Raw genomic sequence first — 20,377 nt, forward strand, 5'->3', positions numbered from 1 at the left:
TGGTTTGTGACTAAGATGAGAGGCTTTTGTTAGTGTTTCCCAAACTGCAGTACATTCTCTTCGAGTATTTACTGACTCTTGGATTTCAGAAGATCAGGACACACTATACAGTGCCCCAGCCCCTTCTCTAAACACAGCAGTACTCTTCTTGAGTTTTAACCAGCGATGGCCAAACCATGGCTTGGGGGCCACACGAGGCTCTTTCACATATATTGTGTGGCTCTCGAAGGCCTCACAGCACGTGGCCAGCTTGGAGGAGGGCATTTGTCTCTTTAAATCCCTTCTCCAAGCCAAGCCAGTCAACATGGAGGGGCTTGGAGAATATATTTAAAGTTACTTTATTTCCTCATCTTCCTCCCTTCCCCCCTTTCTTTCTTTCCTTTCCATCTTTCTCTGTCACTTTATCCCCTTCACTTTCATGTCTCATGGCTCTCAAGCATCTGACAGTGCTGAAATAAAACTGCATTTCACCTCAGCATTCAGGTCTCAAGTCTTTCTCTGCTCAACAGATGCTAACCTGTCAGATTCCTTGAAGCAGCCAGTCACTCAAGGCTCTGGTTCTGTGAAGAATTAACCCTTCACAGTTCTTTATCTGTTTTGTACAGCACCTCTTGGCTTTTAAAAGTGCAGTCTGTCACACATGCTTTTGATGCATGACATCCTAAACTGATAAAAGCCTCTTTAAGACTTTGCAGAAACAAAAAGAAGCTTAAGAATGGGGGACAAGCCACTGTCTAGAGATTAAGCGCATGCTTTGCATGCAAGTTCAGTTATAGCATCTCTAGTTACCTTTTAAAAATCAATCAAACTCTCAAGAGCAAAGGCTTCTGATGCAGTTTATATAGATCAATAGGTACCCAGTTAAAATCACTATAATTAAACCACTAAAACAATAAATTGTGAAATCAGCAGCCAAAAGGACTGCCGGTAGCAGAAGCGGGAATGGCATCAGCCCAAGATAGCGAAATACTTGAAAGCGCAATCACAGACGATTCCTATGAGAAGAAAAAATGGAAAATGCCTAAAGAAGCCGTAGTGGTTCCATAAACAGTTCTCTAAAGACTTGAGAAATAAAAAAAAACCTCCTTTAGGAACTGGAAGGGGAGGGCCTTATAACCAAGGTTGAATATAAACCAATCACCAGTGCTTGTAGAGAAAAAGTTAGGAAAGCTAAAGCTCAGTATGAGCTTAGGCTGGCCAAAGATGCTAAAAACAGCAAAAAAGGGTTCTTTTCTTATGTTCTGAGTAAGAAAAAGAGCAAGGACATGGTAGGCCCATTGCAAGGGCAAGAAAGTGAAATTGTAACAGGTAATGAAGAGAGGGCGGAACTGCTCAATTCCTACTTTTCCTCAGTCTTCTCTCTTCTGAGGGTATAAAGTTCCAACCTAGGATCAGCATAGGGGTAGTACATAAACACCTAGTTTTTTTAAATGAAACTTAAGTCCTCAGGGCCAGGGTTCTAATAGAGCTTGCAGATGTAATTTCTGAGCCTCTGGCTATTATTTTTGAGAATTCTTGGAGAACAGGAGAGGTGCCAGAAGATTGGAGGCAGGCAAATGTTGTCCCCATCTTCAAGAAGGGGGAAAAAGATGATCTGGGTAACTACCGACCCGTCAGCTTGATGTCTATATCTGGAAAAGTTTTAGAACAAATCATCAGTCAGTCCTGGAACATTTAGAAAGAATGGATGTGATTACTAAGAGCCAGCATGGTTTTCTCAAGAACAAGTTATGTCAGACTAACTTGATCTCTTTTTGAGAAAGTGACTACCTTGCTGGATCAGGGGAATGCTGTAGACATCGTTTATCTTGATTTCAGTAAGGCTTTTGATAAGGTTCCACATACTATCCTTGTTTTATTTATTCGATTTATATCCCGCCCTCCCCACCAAGGCGGGCTCAGGGTGGCTTGTTGACAAGTTGGTAAAATGTAGTTTGGATCCTGTTCCATTAGGTGGATCTGTAACTGGTTGACAGATCGCACCCAAAGAGTGCTTGTGAAGGGAGAGCAATGCGCACGCGCTAAGACTCGGACGCCTCGTCCCCACTCTCCCTAAGAAAACAAAGATACAAGCTGTAAAACAACGTAATTAAAAGCGGGAGTCATCGAAACTGGCTGCGAGACGTCTAACATACGGAGGAGCAGAGTGAAAAGATAAGTGGCTTAAAGATAAGCAAGCTTAAATAAGCAATAATATCAAAGAAAAGGAGGGGAGGTTGAGGAAGCTGAGATAACATGGCGGTCACTGTGAAAAGCCTCTCAGAGCAATTAGCACAGTTCCAGACTTTAATGCTTGAATCTCAAGCTAAAGTACATGCAACGTTGGCTGACTTAACAACACAGATGCAGAGCTTAGGCACAGAACTTAAGGCAGTCGCTGGCGTTGCGACAGAAGCAAAGGCTCTTTCACTGCAAAATAAAGGGGAAATTGACCTTTTGAAAAAACAATCCACAGAACTTTCAGACCGAAGCAGGAGGAAGAATGTTATCTTCTTTGGCATTTCAGAAGAAGTTAAGTCTTGCGATTTAGAGCAAACACTGGTGGATTTGTTATTAGACCAGGGCATGGAGATACAACTAGAAGAAGTAGAACGTGCTCACAGACTTCAAACAAGAAGGCAGGGCGGGGCGCCCCGCCCAGTTATAATGAAACTAGCAAGAGAGAAACTGCAGCAAAGAGTCCTCAAAACACTTAAAAAAGCTAAAGACTTAACTTTTAAAGGCAGAAAAGTTTATGTGAAAGAAGACTTTTGTAAAGAAACATTACACCAAAGGTCTCAAATGAAACCCTATGCACAGAAACTTAATCAAAGCGGCATTAAATTTAGCTGGGCATATCCAGCGTCTTTAGTTATCTACCAGGAGGGAAGAAGACTTTGTGCACGGCACCCTGAAGAGGCACGGGAGCTATTAAAGACATTGGGAGCAGATGAGAGGAGCAGTGAACCAATGCCTATGGAGGAACCTCACCAACCCCAGTCACAGGAGCAGGACCCAGAAGAAGGAGCATCCACTCGATCGGAGAAAAGGATAAGACTGTCTCGAGACTGAGACATATTAAGGGAAGTATCCAAATAAAAACAAAATGGTTAAATAAGTAGTAACATAACCCGGGAGGGGGGGGAGTGCGCTTGCTCAAGGTGTAGAGAAGGGATGAGTGATCATCCTCAGTCTATGGCTCTACACAAAGGGGGGGGAGAGATGGGGAAGGGGAGGGAAGAGGTATTTGGGAATGGGAAGGGGTACAAAAGTAAACTAGGTATTCAGCCAGGGGTACAAAAGAATGGTAGTTTTCGATCTAAATATGGATAAAACATTAAGGATGCTGACACTGAATGTCAATGGCTTGGGATCAGACTTAAAGAGATACAAGCTCTCTAGATTCCTTAAACAACAAAATATAGACATAGTTTGGCTCCAGGAAACTCATAAATCTAAAAGAGATAAAAGACCCTTGATTAGTGACCCAAATTGGGAAATTTTGGCAGAGGCACGGGGATCAAATAAAGCAAGGGGGGTAGCAATCCTAACCCATAAAAGGTATGATATAAAAACAATAGAGGTGATAAGAGATGCTGAAGGGAGATTTGTCATGGTTAAGTGTTTGATTGAAAATAGGTTAACATCATTGATAAATATATATGCTCCAAATACAGGACAGAAAACCTTTTTATTAAAAGTTCTAAAAAAAGCTAGTAAATTTATTGAAGGGGAGGTGATATTAGCGGGGGACTTTAATAAGGATGTTAATAAGGATAAAATAATAAATTGGAGACAATGGAACTTTATTGAAGTATATAAAGCTCTTAAATTGGTACCTGAACCCACATACTTCTCAGGGAGATATAAAACGACTTCATGTTTAGATTATGTATTAATTAATAGAACATGCAATTGGGAAATTAAAAAAGTTATTACCCACCCAATATGGATATCGGATCATGCCCCGATAAGTGTAGAATTTAAAACAACACATAAGCAAACCAAAAGAATATGGAGATACAATAATATGGTTATGGTTAAGGATAAGGATAAAAAACATATTATGGAACAAACGAAGCTATTCTTTCAAGAGAATAGAGGTACAGTGGGAACAAATATCTTATGGGATGCAGCTAAGGCAGTGATCAGAGGACAATGTATTATGAAAGAAAAGGAGATAAAGAAAAAATGGTATGTAGACAGAGAAGGCAGGCTTCAAGAATTAGGTAAACTGCAAAAAGACCAAGCTCAGAAGTTTTGCCCCATTAGACACAAGTTAATTAGGGATTTACAGAAAAAACTAGATGATCTAGACTCTATGGCATTATGGAGGAAACAGGTCATGGTAAAAAATGAATACCAGAGAAATACTCTTAACTCAGCTAAGAGACTAGCAAATTTTCTAAAAAATAAGAAACAAAGGCAAAGTGTGACAAGTATCAGAGTGGATAAAAAGCTAACACAGAATTCAGAGGAAATAAAAGCAGCATTTGAGACTTTTTATAAAGATTTATATGGAGAAAAAGGAGTGAAAGATTTTGAAGAAGAGATAGGAGTAAGGTTGACAGATACAGAGCAGAGAGGATTAGAGGACAATATAACAAGACAAGAGATTGAAAGAGTGATAGATAGTTTAAAGGTAGGAAAATCTCCTGGACTGGATGGATTTTCAGCAGAATTTTATAAGGAAATGAGAGAAATATTAGTACCAGAATTGCAAGAAATATTTAATAATATACTTAAAGGGGGCATAGCTCCAGACACATGGAGAAAGGCAGAAATCACAGTGATTTTAAAACCCCAAAAGGATCCTCAAGAAGTAGGATCATACAGACCAATTAGCCTATTGAATCAGGATTATAAAATTTTTGCCAAAGTAATGGCCAATAGGCTTAAAAATATTATACAAAAAGTTATAAAAGAAGATCAATATGGTTTTGTAGAAGGTAGGAACATTGCACATCCAATCCGAAACATAATAAATGTTTTGAGCCATAACAAGTCCGGGAAATTGGCGTTATTGAAGTTAGATGTCTATAAAGCCTTTGATACATTGTCACATAATTTTTTGTGGACAGTTATGGATAAATATGGGATAAGTCAATCAACAATAAGGGTATTTAAGGAGATATATAGAGAAGGTACAGCTGTAGTTAGACTTAATGGAGAACACACGGCACAATTCGCAATCCAGAGGGGAGTTAGGCAGGTATGCCCGATCTCCCCCTTTTTCTTCATAATGGCAATGGAACAGTTAGCCCAACGTCTCAGAAATTCGGGGAGAATTGAAGGATGTCATTTAGGCAAGGAAGAAATTAAGTTGAACTTGTTTGCAGACGATCTGATTATAGTCATAGTTAATCCAAAAGAAGCAGTAAAGGAGATACAGATTATATTAGAGGACTTTGAATCAAACTCAGGACTAAAAATTAATATGGCAAAATCAGAAATAATGTACATTAATGTAAAAAAAGAGGAAAGGAAAGAGATTCATGAACGAACGGGGATAGGACTAGGGGTCAAGAAAATCAGATATTTAGGAATAGACTTAGTCAAAAATGTTAAAAAGTTGGTAGAAAAGAATTATAACAGAATATGGAGTACGATAGTAAAAGATATGAAGAGATGGGGCAAGAAGATGTTAAACATAACAACCAAGATTAATATAGCGAAAATGTTTTGGACTTCGAAACTACTGTACTTATTCCAAACGATACCTTTAGAAATTAAAAAACAAAAACTTGATAGTTGGAACGCAAAAATAAAAGAATGGATATTCGGTAGCAAAAAAAGTAGAGTTTCAAGGCATTTCATATATGCGCATAATACAAACATGGGTTGGGGGGCCCCAGATCTGAGGAGTTATTATGAGTCATTTCAATTAAAAGCATTAATGGAAATAGGAGAGGAAAGGGAGAGGAAGTGGGTAAGAGTAGAGAATGAGGCAAATAATGGAATAGGGAATTTAGGGGTTTTCACTGGACGCAAGATCAAAGTTAACATATTAGAAACAGGACCGAGGAAAACAGCACTAATGATTTGGAGAAAATGGCAATTAAAATGGTTAAAGGGAACATCTAAACAAACCCCATTAGAGGCCTTGGATGAAAACAATGACGATAAAGGATGGTGGAGATTACTCAGTAAAAAAGGGTATAACAAGCTACAAGATATGTTAGTTGGGCAGACACTCAAACCATTGCAAACGCTATACGATGAAATAGGTAGGAAATATTGGCTGAAAATAACAGGATTATATAACAGAATTAGGAAGACAATAGAAGACAGATTGGTGACTGAAGGAGAACCAATGGAGGAGTTGTTAAAAGGGATGATAAAAACAAAGAAAGGGACAGTAGGAAGGATATATAGGAAAATGACGACGGATAAGGAGGAGATAAAAAATTTAGTTAAAAAAAAATGGAGCTCTGAAACTAACTTAGCAGATAATGTATTTGACAGTCTCAAGAAAGGTATACATCAGCTCAAAACGCATAAATTTAGAGAACTGGAGCTAAAGTTCCTCACAAAATGGTACAGAACACCAGCAGCATTAGCCAATATGTTCCAGGGTTTGAATTCTAACTGTTGGCACTGTGGAAAGAAAAAAGGATGGTATTCCCACATGTGATGGGAATGCTCAGAAGTTAAACCCTTTTGGGAAAAGGTAATAGAGCATATCCATAATTTTTTTGCTATAAGACCAACGATAGATCTAGATTTAATGTTCGGGAGCATACTAAATAAATACGGAATCAATAAAGAAGGGCTGGATCTATTCAAAGCAATGGTGCTAGCTGGCAAGGCTGTAATAGCCTTTGGCTGGAAGGATAAAACCAAATGGACGGAGCAAAACTGGCATAATTATTTATTTGAATATGTTCAGTCGGACATTATAGCCATGCTTAATCGTGATGAACAATGGGGGTCAAAAACAAAAAGGATAAAGGAGAAATGGTATCCATATTTAAAGTGGTCACTAGAAGGTCAACGGCGGGACATTCGGTGGAAGCTTCTTAATTTGTGCCCCTGGCTAGAAAGTTGAGCACGCAAGGGAGGGAGGGAGGGATTAGGGAAGAAAAATAGATTGATGAATGTGATAGGAAATCAAATCCTATGTACTAAAACATTCTCATCCCTATCGTCAGGGCAGGAAAAGCTCGGAAGTGACAAGAATATGAAGGTGAAAGAGAAAATGGACTTAATAAGGCTTAGAAGGAGAAGACTAAAGAACGACGGTACTACTTGGAAGCAAGAAGACCTCAATATGGACTGATATAAGAACATTTAAATTAAAAGGACCGAGCAAGAATACCTTGTAAAGGGAGATAGAGATTCAGATGTATACTCTGTATGAGAAAAAGGATAAGCTCAATGTAAATGACTAAAACAATAAATATATTCATATAAAAAAAAAAAGAGTGCTTGTGAATGGTTCCTCATCCTCTTGGAGAGGAGTGACAAGTGGTGCCTCAAGGATCTGTCCTGGGACCCGTTTTGTTCAACATCTTTATGATTTGGATGAAAGAATAGAGGGAATGCTTATTAAATTTGCAGATGATATTAAATTGGGATGGGTTGCAAACACAGAAGAAGACAGAAACAGGATACAGGATGACCTTGACAGGCTGGAAAACTGGGCTAAAATTAATAAAATGAATTTTAACAGGGATAAATGTAAAGTTCTGCATTTGTAGGAAAAATCCAATGCATGGTTATAGGATGGGGGAGACTTGTCTTAGCAGTAGTATGTGCGAAAAGGATCTAGGGGTCTTAGTGGATCATACGCTGAACATGAGTCAAGTGTGATGCGGTGGTTAAAAAGGCAAATGCAATTTTGGACTGTATCAACAGAAGTATAGTGTCCAGATCACGCGATGTGATGGTATCGCTTTACTCTGCTCTGGTAAGACCTCACCTGGAGTATTGTGCTCAGTTTTGGGCACCACATTTTAAGAAGGATATAGACAAGCTGGAACGGGTCCAGAGGAGGGCGACGAAGATGGTGATGGATCTGGAGACCAAGTCCTATGAGGAAAGGTTGAAGGAGCTGGGGATGTTTAGCCTGGAGAAGCAGCAGCTGAGAGGTACTTGAAGGGTGGTCATATAGACTGAGGATGGTGTGGAATTGTTTTTTGTGGAAGGTAGGACCAGAACCAATGGGTTGAAATTAAATCAAAAGAGTTTCCGGCTCAACATTAGGAAGAACTTCCTGACCATTAGAGCGATTTCTCAGTGGAACAGGCTTTCTCAGGAGGTGGTGGGCTCTCCTTCCTTGGAGGTTTTTAAAGAGAGGCTAGATGGCCATCTGACAGCAATGAAGTTCCTGGGAATTTAGGGGGAGGTATTTGTGAGTTTCCTGCATTGTGCAGGGGTTAGACTAGATGACCCTAGAGGTCCCTTCCAACTCTATGATTCTAAGATACTGGACAGTATCTGCTGGTCAGCACAGACTATCCTGAGATGAACCAATGGTCAGACTGCATTGAGGCTTCAGTTCTGGGCAAAGAGGGAACTACTCTGCCAAATGCATCCTTACTGCTACTTCTACTCAAACCTTTTTTTGTTGTTGTTGCAAATCCAAGAGTTTAATATGCCTGGTCCTGCTATGCAATACTGCCTCTAAACTGTGGGGTCTTGTGAGCAATTTTTTTTTATTTTGTGAGCTACTGCGTAAATTACTTTGCTCTGGGCCATTTTTCCTGCACTGTGTGAATGTTTCGATCTATACTCTGAGGTTTAAGTTCAGAATTAAAACGAAAACATTACATTCACCATGACCTTATTTTTCCATTAGTTTCTGGGCCTTTGCATCTCTAGCCTAGCTTTCCCAAAACATGTAACGTAAGCTACGACTGCAAAAAAATTGCAAAATAATAAAAAAGCAACAAAAACTAGCATAACAGCAGCAGTGAACAAAAAGCACAGCAGAAAAAACTGAGGAACAATAAACTTATGAATTTTATCACAGCAGTATCACTGTTCTCTCAATATGCACAACTACTTTCCCTAACCCTGAAAGAAAACCGGTTTTTGAAGTCCCTTCTTTGTCTGGAAGAGCAGCAATGGCTCAGGACTCTCCTCCTCGGCACCTCAAGTAATTGGATGCAAGCACAAATAAAGATCAGGGCAAACAATACTGAGCTGGTTGAGTGAGAAAGAGTTGAATGGTTTGCCTATATAAAAGGCAATGTGCAAGCCCCAGTCATCTGTTGCATTACGATGTTTTCACGGCAAACTTTTTACGGGGTGGTTTTGCCATTGCCTTCCCCAGTCATCTACGCTTTCCCCCCAGTAAGCTGGGTACTCATTTTACTGACCTTGGAAGGATGGAAGGCTGAGTCAACCTTGAGCCGGCTACCTGAACCCAGCTTCCACCAGGATTGAACTCTGGTCGTGAGCAGAGAGCTCGGACAACATAGTTGCTCATCTGTCCTATATCTTTGCTCATATTGCTTTGAGTTAATATTGCTGGCAAAGGAGCTGCAGCTGAGTTATCTCTGCGACAAATGATTACCTATTTACTGCACTGTAAACTGATGAGTTGGATGAAGTTACAATGATTGTATGCTGTCAAAACAAATGAACAGAGGGGGTTTGCCATTGCCTGAGTCTTCCTTGGCACAGCAACCATAGTCTTCCTTCCAAGCTCTGACAAGATTGTCAGAGCTTTTCAGACTGCTAGACAGAGTTACGGGCACACATATCTAAGTTCAAGTGGTTGAAGGACTGAATAAATCTTGGGTACATGGCACAGGAGGGATCTTTAACCCAGGTCTAGCTGTGTTCACCTTTTGTAACCAAAAGTTCCATTCCACTAATGGCAGAATGTTTCCTTCAGCGAAACAACTCTTTTGGTAGAGGAAAGCTATAACATTAGATTTTGGATCCAACCGCACTGCTTTGCAAACTTAAAAAGTGAAACATGAATTCACGGCAGTAGTCGTGGCTGGTGAAATAAATACCTGAACTGGTGACTGAAAGCATCCCAAATACCAGCGTGTAGCTGCTGAGTCAAACTCCAGCTGAGTAAAGCTCCAAGGCTAAGTATGCAAACCAGGATATTTCAAATCCAATTAATTCCATCACATATTTCCTAGCAGTTAGCAACACAATTAATTTGTCAAGCAGTTCCATCTACCTTCAACCAATTCAAATGCTCAAGTGTTTACAGGGCAACAATAGCCCTAAAAGAAAAATGTCACATAGTTGATGAAGTATTCCTCCAAAACGGTATAGTTATTTTATTTATTCATGTTATTTATAATCTGCCCGCCTCACTGGGACTGAGGGGCAGATTAAACAGAATAAATCAGTAGTAAACAACAGGATGCGACATCCAATAATCAATGTGAATGATTTGGATTGCAGAATTCTGGAACCAATCAGAAATCTGAACCAGAACAGAAGGAAAGCACAAGTATTAACATGATGCTGTAAAGGATGCCAAAAATCACTGTTGTGAGTCTGATTGTAAACAAGGGCTATGGACTGTATCTGTGATACTATGGCCATCTTGTTGAGATGTTTGGCAGTATTTATTTATTTATACTATTTGTAATCCATTTTACAAGGAGTCAAGGCGGATTATGCATAGTGAGTCACTACAATCAACAAAACAGACCATTCAATAACTTAACACATTAGGATTGTTGAAGTCAGGAAGCAACTGGAAAGAACTGAAGCACAGCATAAGTATTAACATGACACATTAAACACTGCAAAAATACCTAACAGAATCCTACTTAGAGTAAGCAGTACACAGCAGTATAGACCATACCGATTGTGTGGCTCTTGAAGCCCTCAACGCCTTGTCAGCCAGCTTGAGGAAGGCATTTCTCTCTTCAAATCACTTCACCAAGCCAGCCGTTGTTAAAGTTACTTTATTTCCACCTCTCCCCTCCCTCCATTTCCTTTTTTCTCAAATAGGTTCATGTCTTGCATATCTGGCATTTATTTTCTGTGGCTCTTACCTTAAGCAAATTTGTCCACCCCTGCCTTAATCATTTATCCAAGTTTAAGATTGATCATTTGAGCAAAGCCTTCTGAAGGGGCCAAGCTGCAAATGGATAGGATGACTGTGCATGCACACTCTCTGTGGTGGCTCCTACACAGTGGGACTGCTAAACCAGGGGTGGCCAAATTGTGGCTCTTTCACACATATTGTGTGGCTCTTGAAGCCTCCACCACCCCATCAGCAGGCTTGAAGGCATTTGTCTCTTTAAAACACTTCTCCAAGCCAGCAGCTTGGAGAATGCATTTAAAGTTGCTTTCTTTCCACCTCCCCATTTCCTGCCTGCCTGCTCTCAAACATCTGATGTTCATGTCATGCAGCTCTCAAACATCTGATGTCTATTCTATGTGGCTCTTACATGAAATAAGTTTGGCCACCCCTGTGCTAAACAGATGGTACAGTCCTCTAATAGAACATGCTAGATGGACAAAGGGAACAGTATCATTTAGTCTATGTCAAACATAATCCATTTCTTCTCTTGTTTACCTTTATCAGGGTGATTCAAAAGCATGATTCGTCTGTGAGCTTCTCTGATTTTTCCTTTATTAGCTGTAGGACTGCTTGTTGGGAAAAAAAATGAGAGTGAGATGATGCTAGGTCAATGCTATTTTCAGACAGACTTCAAAACATAGTTTCTATCAGGGCTAGGCTGCTTCTTTTGAATCTCCCCCTCCCTTTCCCCCAATTCTGCCCCCTCAGCATGGCTACTGAAAGAATGTTTGCCATCCACAACCACTAAGTATTTGCAAGCTACACCATATTTAGGAAATTCCAGCAATAGATGCAAAAAAAGGAACAGCTCTATTCTATTTAACTAGTCTGCAAGAATACTGTCCTGCAGAATGCACGGCCACTTTGCTTGGCTCCAAAGCCTCACTCAAGCAACAGAGGCACTGGCAGTACAGCTGGGGCAAGCTGTGTGGGAGGAAGGACCAGCCTTATGCTCTTTTTGCCCTACACAGCCAACTGCTGAGTCCAAGGCGAATCCCTGAAATGCTGGCAATCTCCAAGCACAATACTCTCCACTCATTTTGTTTGCTTGCACATCAGCATCTCCACATGTAGATGCTGCATTCTTTTCAACAGCCGGGCTCTCAAAATGCTGCCTGACCCTGGCGTAATAAATTCACCACCATAACCAGCTTTCCCTCACTCCACTGCTTTGGAATGGTAAAGCTGCACTACTGCAGTCCTAAGCTCTACTCACAACCTGAGTTCAATCCCGGTGGAAGCTGGGTTCAGGTAGCCAGCTCAAGGTTGACTTAGCCTTCCATTCCAAGGTCGGTAAAATGAGGACCCAGCTTGCTGGGGAGAAGTGTAGAAGACTGGGGAAGGCAATGGCAAACCAACCCCGTAAAAAAATGTGCCGTGAAAACATTGTGAAAGCAACGTCACCCCAGAGTCAGAAACGACTGGTGCTTGCACAGGGGACTACCTTTACCTTTAGAAGGCAGGACTGAAAGTTTCAGCTCAAGAGATCTAAGGGTTTATAACCCAGCCTGTTCCTTGTGCAAGCAGGATCTCAAGGACTGTCATCGTCAAAAGCACTGCTGTCAGGGCTGGCTGTTGTGAAATAGTCTGAGTTCAAGGCCGCTTGCTTCAAGAGACATTGACCAGTGCAAGAAAATCCCATCTGGAGACCTTTAATATAGGTCTCTGCAGCTATGGGGATTGAGGATGCCTCTCTGCATTATACCAGGTTTCAAGGTTATGTAGCCATCATGGAAATGTCCAGGGTTAGTCACTGGGTGCTGCCGGGTTTCTGTGTCTTTGGCAAAAGACTAAGAGAAAAACAAGGGAAAGAAACTTAACCCCAAAACTGGAGTAAGAAACCTGAAAGAATAATATGCAATTAAAGGGCCAAACATTAAAAACTGTAAAATAAATCATAAACCAACATACATGTATTTTTTAGAAAGCTAAAACCATTTAAAGGCCCATCATAAGCCTCTATCCTATGTACAGTCATAAAACCACAATGGGAACCCACTCAAGTTGACCTGACGTTTCGACCTAGACTGGTCATCTTCAGAGATCAGAAAGGTAAGCACACATATTGGCTCATACTACAGAACAGAATAAAACAACAGAACAATGCTGGACAGAAATTTTACAGAAATTTATATTACAGAAATTTCCTTGTGGTCCAGCATTGTTCTATTGTTTTATTCTATTCTGTAGTATGAGCCAAGATGCGTGCTTACCTTTCTGAGCTCTGAGCTCTCAGTCTAGGTCGAAACACGTCAGGTCAACTTGAGTGGGCTCCCATTGTGGTTTTATGATTGTACATAGGATAGAGGCTTATGATGGGCCCTTAAATGTTTAGCTTTCTACAATAAAAACGTGTATGTTGGTTTATGATTTATTTTACAGTTTGTTTTTAATGTTTGGCCCTTTAATTGCATATTAACCTTTTTGGCAAAAGACTGCCATGATTTAATGTTCAATGTTAGTCCCTTGACAAAAATTGTATTTTTTTACCTGACTCCTAATATTAAAGCAGCTTCCCTCTTGGTCATTTTGGGTTCAAATCCTCCTCTGTAATAACCACCGAAGGCCTGAAATAAAATACATTGTTATAAAACGGGGTTTTTAAACTTTTTGAGTCTGTTGACATCTTTGGCATTCTGACACAGGGTGGTGGGTGCAATCACAAAATGGCTGCCACAAGAGGCTGAACCAACCACGAAATGATTGTCACAGGAGGTGAAGCCACATATTCAGAAGAAGCCCAAGCACAGGGGAAAAGTGGGATATTTTTAAAAATACTCTGGAAAGGAGTCAGAATAAAACAAACACTTGTGGCAGGTGCCACTGAAACAATAGTTTAACCTGCAGAGCTAATTGGTTCTTCAGTGGCCAATATAAAAGTACAGCTGGGCAAGTGCCCCATCCACTTTCTAAAAGCACCTGGTGGGCATATGTCATTGTGGATGCCTATTGTAAAACAGATTTTTTTTTAAAAAAAGGTAGCATACAAAGGCATCTCTGATAACTAAAGATAGTGGCTAAACATAAAAACTGTGTTGTAGTAGGTGATTTTAACTACCCGCAGATTGATTGGGTCAATATGTGTTCTGGTCGAGAGAAAGAGATTGAGTTTCTAGATGCTCTCAATGACTGTGCTATGGGGCAGATGGTCACAGAACCTACCAGGGGTAGGGCGATCCTGGATTTGGTCCTAAGTAATGCCCAAGACATGGTGAGAGATGTAAAAGTGATCGTACTGCTTGGGAGCAGTGACCATAACGTTATTGATTTCACCATTTGTATAAATAGAGAGTTGCCCCAAAAGACCGGCACAACCACGTTTAACTTTAAAAGGGGTAAATTCTCTGAGATGAGGCATGTGAAGAGGAAACTGAAAGGAAAGGTAAATACAGTCAAAACCCTTGGGGAGGCTTGGAGGCTATTTAAAACTACAATCCTAGAAGCGCAGATAAAATATATACCACAAGTTAGGAAAGGCACAAACAGGTATAAGAAACGGCCTGCATGGTTAACAAAGTAATGGAAGTTGTAAAAGATAAGGACTCCTTTAAGTGGTGGAACATAAGAGAAGCCATGTTGTATCAGGCCAATGGCCCATCCAGTCCAACACTCTGTGTCACACAGTGGCCAAAAATTTTATTTATATATATATATATATATATATATATATATATATATATATATATATATATACACGTACTTTTCTCCCTTTCTCACAATACAAGAACTCATGGGCATTTGATGAAATTGCTGAGCAGTCAGGTTAAAACGGATAAAAGGAAGTACGGTACTTCTTCACCCAAAGGGTGATTAACTTGTAGAATTCACTGCCACAGGAGGTGGCAGAGGCCACAAGCACAGACAGCTTCAAGAGGGGGTTAGATAAAAATATGGAGCAGAAGTCCATCAGTGACTATTAGCTACAGTGTGTGTGTGTGTGTGTGTGTGTGACACAGAGTGTTGGACTGGATGGGCCATTGGCCTGATCCAACATGGCTTCTCTTATGTTCTTAACTAAGATGACTGTATCTCTAATGGTGGTATCAAAACAAATGAAATGGGCCACTCAGCTCTACAAAGCTGAGTAAAGTATGCTGGATGGTCCCCATTTTTCTGCCCCTCCACTCCTAATGACCTCTCCCCACTCTATAATATCTAACTCTTATCTCCTATTTTCTGACACAAAACATTTCAAATTCTACAAAAACTGCACAATAGAATGCACATATACTGTGTTTATAATTGTGTCTCATTTGCCACTTTCCCCACGATGACCATAAAGCAGCACAAAAAAAGCCACCTACACATAGTTTGGCATACCTGGGGAAATCCCTTCCTCTCCCTACCCTCAACAGGAGGACAGAGGACTTTACATGCGCCACTCCACTGTGTGGCAATGGAACCAGGGACAGCAGCCAAAAATGTCTGGGCCCAGGCGGTACTGGTCCTTGAAAATGAGAGGACTACTAGGAGACCTGGTCCCAAGGACCACAATGGTTGCTTAGGTTCATACTGGGACAAAGTCCTTCAAATATGAAGGGCTTTACAGGTAAACACTAGCACTTTAAATTGGACCTGGAAATAAATAGGCAGTAAAGAGACTTTACTCTCTTGCTGGGGGTAAAGTGTAAATGACTGGGGAAGACAATAGCAAACCATCCTGTAAAAAGTCTGCTATGAAAACGTGAAAGCAACGTCACCCCAGAGTCGGAAACGACTGGTGCTTGCACAGGGGACAACCTTTACCTTTTTAAAGAGACTTTGGATCAGTGTAACGTGGCCCCAATGATCAGCCCCCAATTACAATTGGGTTACCACATTTTCTACCAGGGGAAATTTCCTAGACTTCAAGGGCAACCCCATATAGTTTGTGCAGTAATCTAGCCTTGAGATTACCACAGCATGGATAAATCTGATATCTGCAGAACCAGAGACATCCTCCTAAGGAAATGCAGGCGGAGGGTGAAATCCCAAACTTTTAGTGGAGTCCTTTGAATAAAAGTTGCACCTGGTCAATAATGGAGAGATGTAACCAGCAGTCCTCTAAGCTGGGAAGTCTTGTGAGCAAAAATTCTACTTTGTGAGCTACTGGCGTTAAATTTGTGAGATACTGCATAAATTAGTTTGCTCTGAGGCCATTTTTCCTGAGTGAAAAGAAAAATTTGTGAGCTTGGGGCTAAAAAACTGTGAGCTAGCTCACACCAACTCAGTTTAGAGGGAACACTAGATATAAACCATACTGACCTGGATGGCCTAGACTAGCCTGATCTTGTCAGATCTTGGAAGGTAAGCAGGATTGGCTCTAGCCAGTTTTTAGATGGGAGACCACCAAGGAAGTCCAGGGTTGCTATGCAGAGGCAGGCAATGGCACGCCACCTCTGAATGTCTCTTGCCTCTTGCCCTAGGAAGCTGCTGTAAGTCATCTATGACTTGATGGCACTTTCAACCAACAGCACCCAATACAATGCAGATGATTTACCAATCAATACCACTTCCACCTTATCTAGATTCAGTTTATTCTGCTTCAGCCCCTTGACCATCACAGCCCACAGAATTTCACTGCTGTTTCCCCATTTGTAATTGCCTATTGCAGGGGTGGCCAATGGTAGCTCTCCGGATGTTTTTTTGCCTACAGCTCCCATCAGCCCCAGCCAGCATGGCCAATGGCTGAGGCTAATGGGAGTTGTAGGCAAAAAAAACATCCGGAGAGCTACCGTTGGCCACCCCTGGGCTATTGGCACGTGTAGATTTTCTGACTGAACAATTCAGATTTGTCTAGAACACAAATTCCAGGAACTTGCTTAGTGAGCTGCTTACGTCCCAATGCATAATGGTATTACTCCAAAGCAGTGTTCCCTGTAAGATGAGTAAGCATGAGCTAGCTCACAATTATTTAGCCTCTGACTCACACATTTTTGTTTCAGCTCAAGAAAAATGGCCCCAGAGCAAACTAATCTCTTCAGCAGCTCATGATTTTAATGCCAGTAGTTCACAACGGAGGATTTTGCTCACAAGACTCCACATCTTAGATGAAACATGGCTCCGAAGGCAAGCAAAAACCAACCCCAACAAAATTAAACAAGATGAACTTACAGATTTTGGCAGAGACTGCAGCGCTTGCTTCACTTGCGGTTCCATTTGCTTCATTGCCTGTAATGCATAACGACCTTGAAGAAAGGTTAGAATTCCAGTTCAGCTACTGAAGAGTATGATCCACAAGTTCCAATACAACTGACCTCACACCAGCACTGTGTGCATGTCCGGGAGGGAATGGATGGAAATCAGTGCCTCTAAGGAAGCTTTCTAATAGTGTAAAAGGGCTGCCGAGATGCACACCCTGCCTATTAATGTACATATTTATTTTATGTTATTTATAATCCACCTTTCTCACTGGGACTCAAGGAGAATCACACAGAGCTGCTGATTTCCTTTGAAGTATTTTAAGAAATTTTGCAGCAGTGTAGATAAAGCCAAAGGGCCAAGTCTGTATTCACAGTCGCCATAGAGCCCTTATACAGATATATAGGCTGCTGTAGTGCAAAAACATGGCCGAGTTCAGGACCAGGTTTATCCAGAAATTCAGAACTTCACTGCACATCCTAAGTTTGAAAAGTCTTCAATTTATCCAACAAACCTCAAATCACAAAGAACTTTTTACCTATTATTTGAATCAACTGATTCATGCATCTCCAGCACACCTGGGCTACTACAACACAGACTGAACAATATGTGGCTGCTGGACCATGTTCAGCCAACATCTCTTTCCATGTTGTTCAAAAGGCTTTAATTATTTTTAAGGTTCCAGTCCTCCAGGTTGCCATGGTAAACCCAGCAAGAAGAAACCCAAATTATGCTTTAAGAGGGTTATTAAGCAATAACTGTTTCATTATTAGTCTCTTGCACTGATTTGTGATACCTTTGAACACACACATGAAGTTGCCTTATGCTGAATCAGACCATGGGCCTATCAAGGTCAGGGGTGTCGAACTCAATTGTTACAAGCACCAAATTTGACACAAATAGGACTTTGTGGGGTCGAGATATACGTGTCATAAAATGTAATGCCAGGTAGCAGAAATACAAACTTTATAAAAGATACGGATAAACACAATATATTTTTACTTAAAATGCAAACATGCTTAAAACTCTTGAAATATTTTGTTTAAAATGGAAAGGTGGGGGAATAGTGGGATTTAGTAATGCAATTTTTAAAATAAAACATCAAGAAAAAGCACAAGGATCACAGCAAAAACTAACAATATAAACTGCTCTGAGCCTAGGAAAACATGAAATGGCTGGGCATCACAAGCTTTCCCCTGACCTGGGACTACTCAGATTGATAATGGCTCTCCAGTGTAATATGCCCCTTGGGCTGTGGGTTCCCAGGTTAGAGTACTCACTAGGCACCAGTTCTCAGGTCCAGTCAGCAGAGACAAGCTGGCTCAAAGCATCAACCCTTTATTTGCAAGGAGCTTCAACTGGGCTTAAATGCTGCAAAGGTGAAACTGCTTTAGTTTCAGTCTGCTGAAATACACTGCAGCTCAAAGTTGCAAGGAAAACACTGAATGGATTTTCCATTTAAGTCTCTGGGCCCAGATAGACCTTAATGGAAAATCTATTCCACATTTTCTTTGCAAGCCCAGCAGAGCTTCCAGCTAAAGCAGGCAAAGACATGGTAGAAGGGGCTGAGAATGTTGTCAGCTTTAAAGGGTGAGGACAGGAGGGAGGGGGGAATGGTGGTCTGGGTGTTGCCCATGGGCCAGGAGTTTGACAGCACGGTCTGCTCAGATAGCAGCAATCCTCAAAAGTGTGGTCCTTTTTACTGAAGATGCTGAGAACTGAGTCTGGGACCTTCTGCATGCAAAGCAGAGGCTCTTCTGCTGAGCCATGTTCGCTCTTTGTTTGCACAGCCCTGTACCTGTAAATCCCCCCCTTTCTATGATTCTCCAACATGCTAAGTAGGAGGCATTACAATTAAAATATATGTGTAACATAATTAAGTTTGAGTCCAGTGACAGCTTTAAAACCAACAAAATTTTATTCTAGGTAAAGATATTATTGGATTTATATCACGTCCTATACTCTGAATCACAGTGTCTTAGAGTGGTCACAATCTCCTTTTTACCTCTCCCCGCTATAACAGACACCGTGTGAGGTAAGTGGGGCTGAGAGAGCTCTTGCAGCAGCTGCCCTTTTCAAGGACAACTCCTACGAGTGTTATGGCTGACCCAAAGCCATTCCAGCAGCTGCAAGTAGAGGAGTGAAGAATCAAACCCAGTTCTCCCAGATAAGAGTTCACACACTTAACCACTACATCAATCTGTCTCTATAAGCTTTAGTGTGTGCATACACTTCTTCAGACACATGTTTGAGCAACAGTGACATTGGCAAACGTAGCTGTGCTTTAGCTATCTAATTCTGTTCACCTGGTGGGGGGGAATCATACATGGCTCAGCAAGAAAGTGAAGATGACGGAAGTGAAGATCAGGGCCACATCTGCTAATCTTATCTTTAGTACCCCTTTGCCAAAGATTCTCATATACCTATATGTCATAAGCGAGGCCTTGCAAGTGAGAGCTTCCACACTATCTCCTAAGAATCAGATGTCATGCATCCTGGAACACCAAATAAGTCTATAAGTGAGGTTATTTACATATAGCCTTCTGACTAAAAGCCCCCAAGGCAAAAAGAGAGGAAGAGTTCAAAAAGTTTGATAAACAATTATTTAAGCTAAACATCATTTTACTGATTTAAAACAGTTCTATCCCATCTTTCTCCTCATGACGAAGACCCAGTCTTGTATTTTACATCCATAAATACAGTGACTTAGCTCACAATGTAGGATAGGACATGAAACAAAATAGGAAGGGCCCTGGCTCAATGGTAGATAATCTACTTGGTATGTGAAAAGACCCAGGGTGATTCCGCACTCACGTTGGTCTGGGGCGGGCTTCTGTTTTGGGGCAGAGTAAGCTGGCGATTTCGCACCAGTTGAGCCGGCATTTTACACTGTGGTGGGGCAAATCACGGGTTTGCCCCATGCAAAATTACCACAACTGACCTTGTCATTCCTTTAATCTGCAAAACATTTTCACTGTTTTGCATACTAATTCACTGCCCACTCTCTATATGTAGGACGGCTAATCCCATTCCATAATATTGTCCGATGAAGTGTGGTTTAAGCACACATTAGTTCACATTTTGAATAAAACTTCGTTGGTCTTAAAGGTGCTACTGGACTCCTACTTTATTGTGGCTGCTTAAGTTATTGTGGTATAAGCTTTCAAGAACTACAGCCCATTTCATCTGGTGTGACAGAGGACTAGGCTGGCCCTAACCATGTTTTTACCTGGTGAGAGAGGGAAGAGAGATCCCCTTTGACCATCAAAA

At 41.0% G+C, this 20,377-nt stretch overlaps 1 protein-coding gene across 2 annotated transcripts in view; it reads right to left on the reverse strand.

Moving 5' to 3' along the window:
• Positions 1-20,377, reverse strand: part of DNAJC19 (DnaJ heat shock protein family (Hsp40) member C19) — a 28,363-nt gene that overhangs the window by 782 nt on the left and 7,204 nt on the right. The window contains exons 3-5 of one of the 2 annotated variants that reach the window (XM_060242577.1): positions 17,081-17,154; positions 13,478-13,554; positions 11,483-11,553 (exon numbers count right to left, since the gene is read on the reverse strand). In XM_060242577.1, the coding sequence (XP_060098560.1) occupies positions 11,483-11,553; positions 13,478-13,554; positions 17,081-17,154 (222 nt within the window). Of the gene's footprint in view, positions 1-11,482; positions 11,557-13,477; positions 13,555-17,080; positions 17,155-20,377 lie in introns of both variants that reach the window. The other variant, XM_060242576.1, reaches the window with a different exon arrangement.

The sequence above is a fragment of the Heteronotia binoei genome, chromosome 6 (assembly GCF_032191835.1).
Source record: "Heteronotia binoei isolate CCM8104 ecotype False Entrance Well chromosome 6, APGP_CSIRO_Hbin_v1, whole genome shotgun sequence".
In the NCBI taxonomy this organism is placed as follows: domain Eukaryota; kingdom Metazoa; phylum Chordata; class Lepidosauria; order Squamata; family Gekkonidae; genus Heteronotia; species Heteronotia binoei.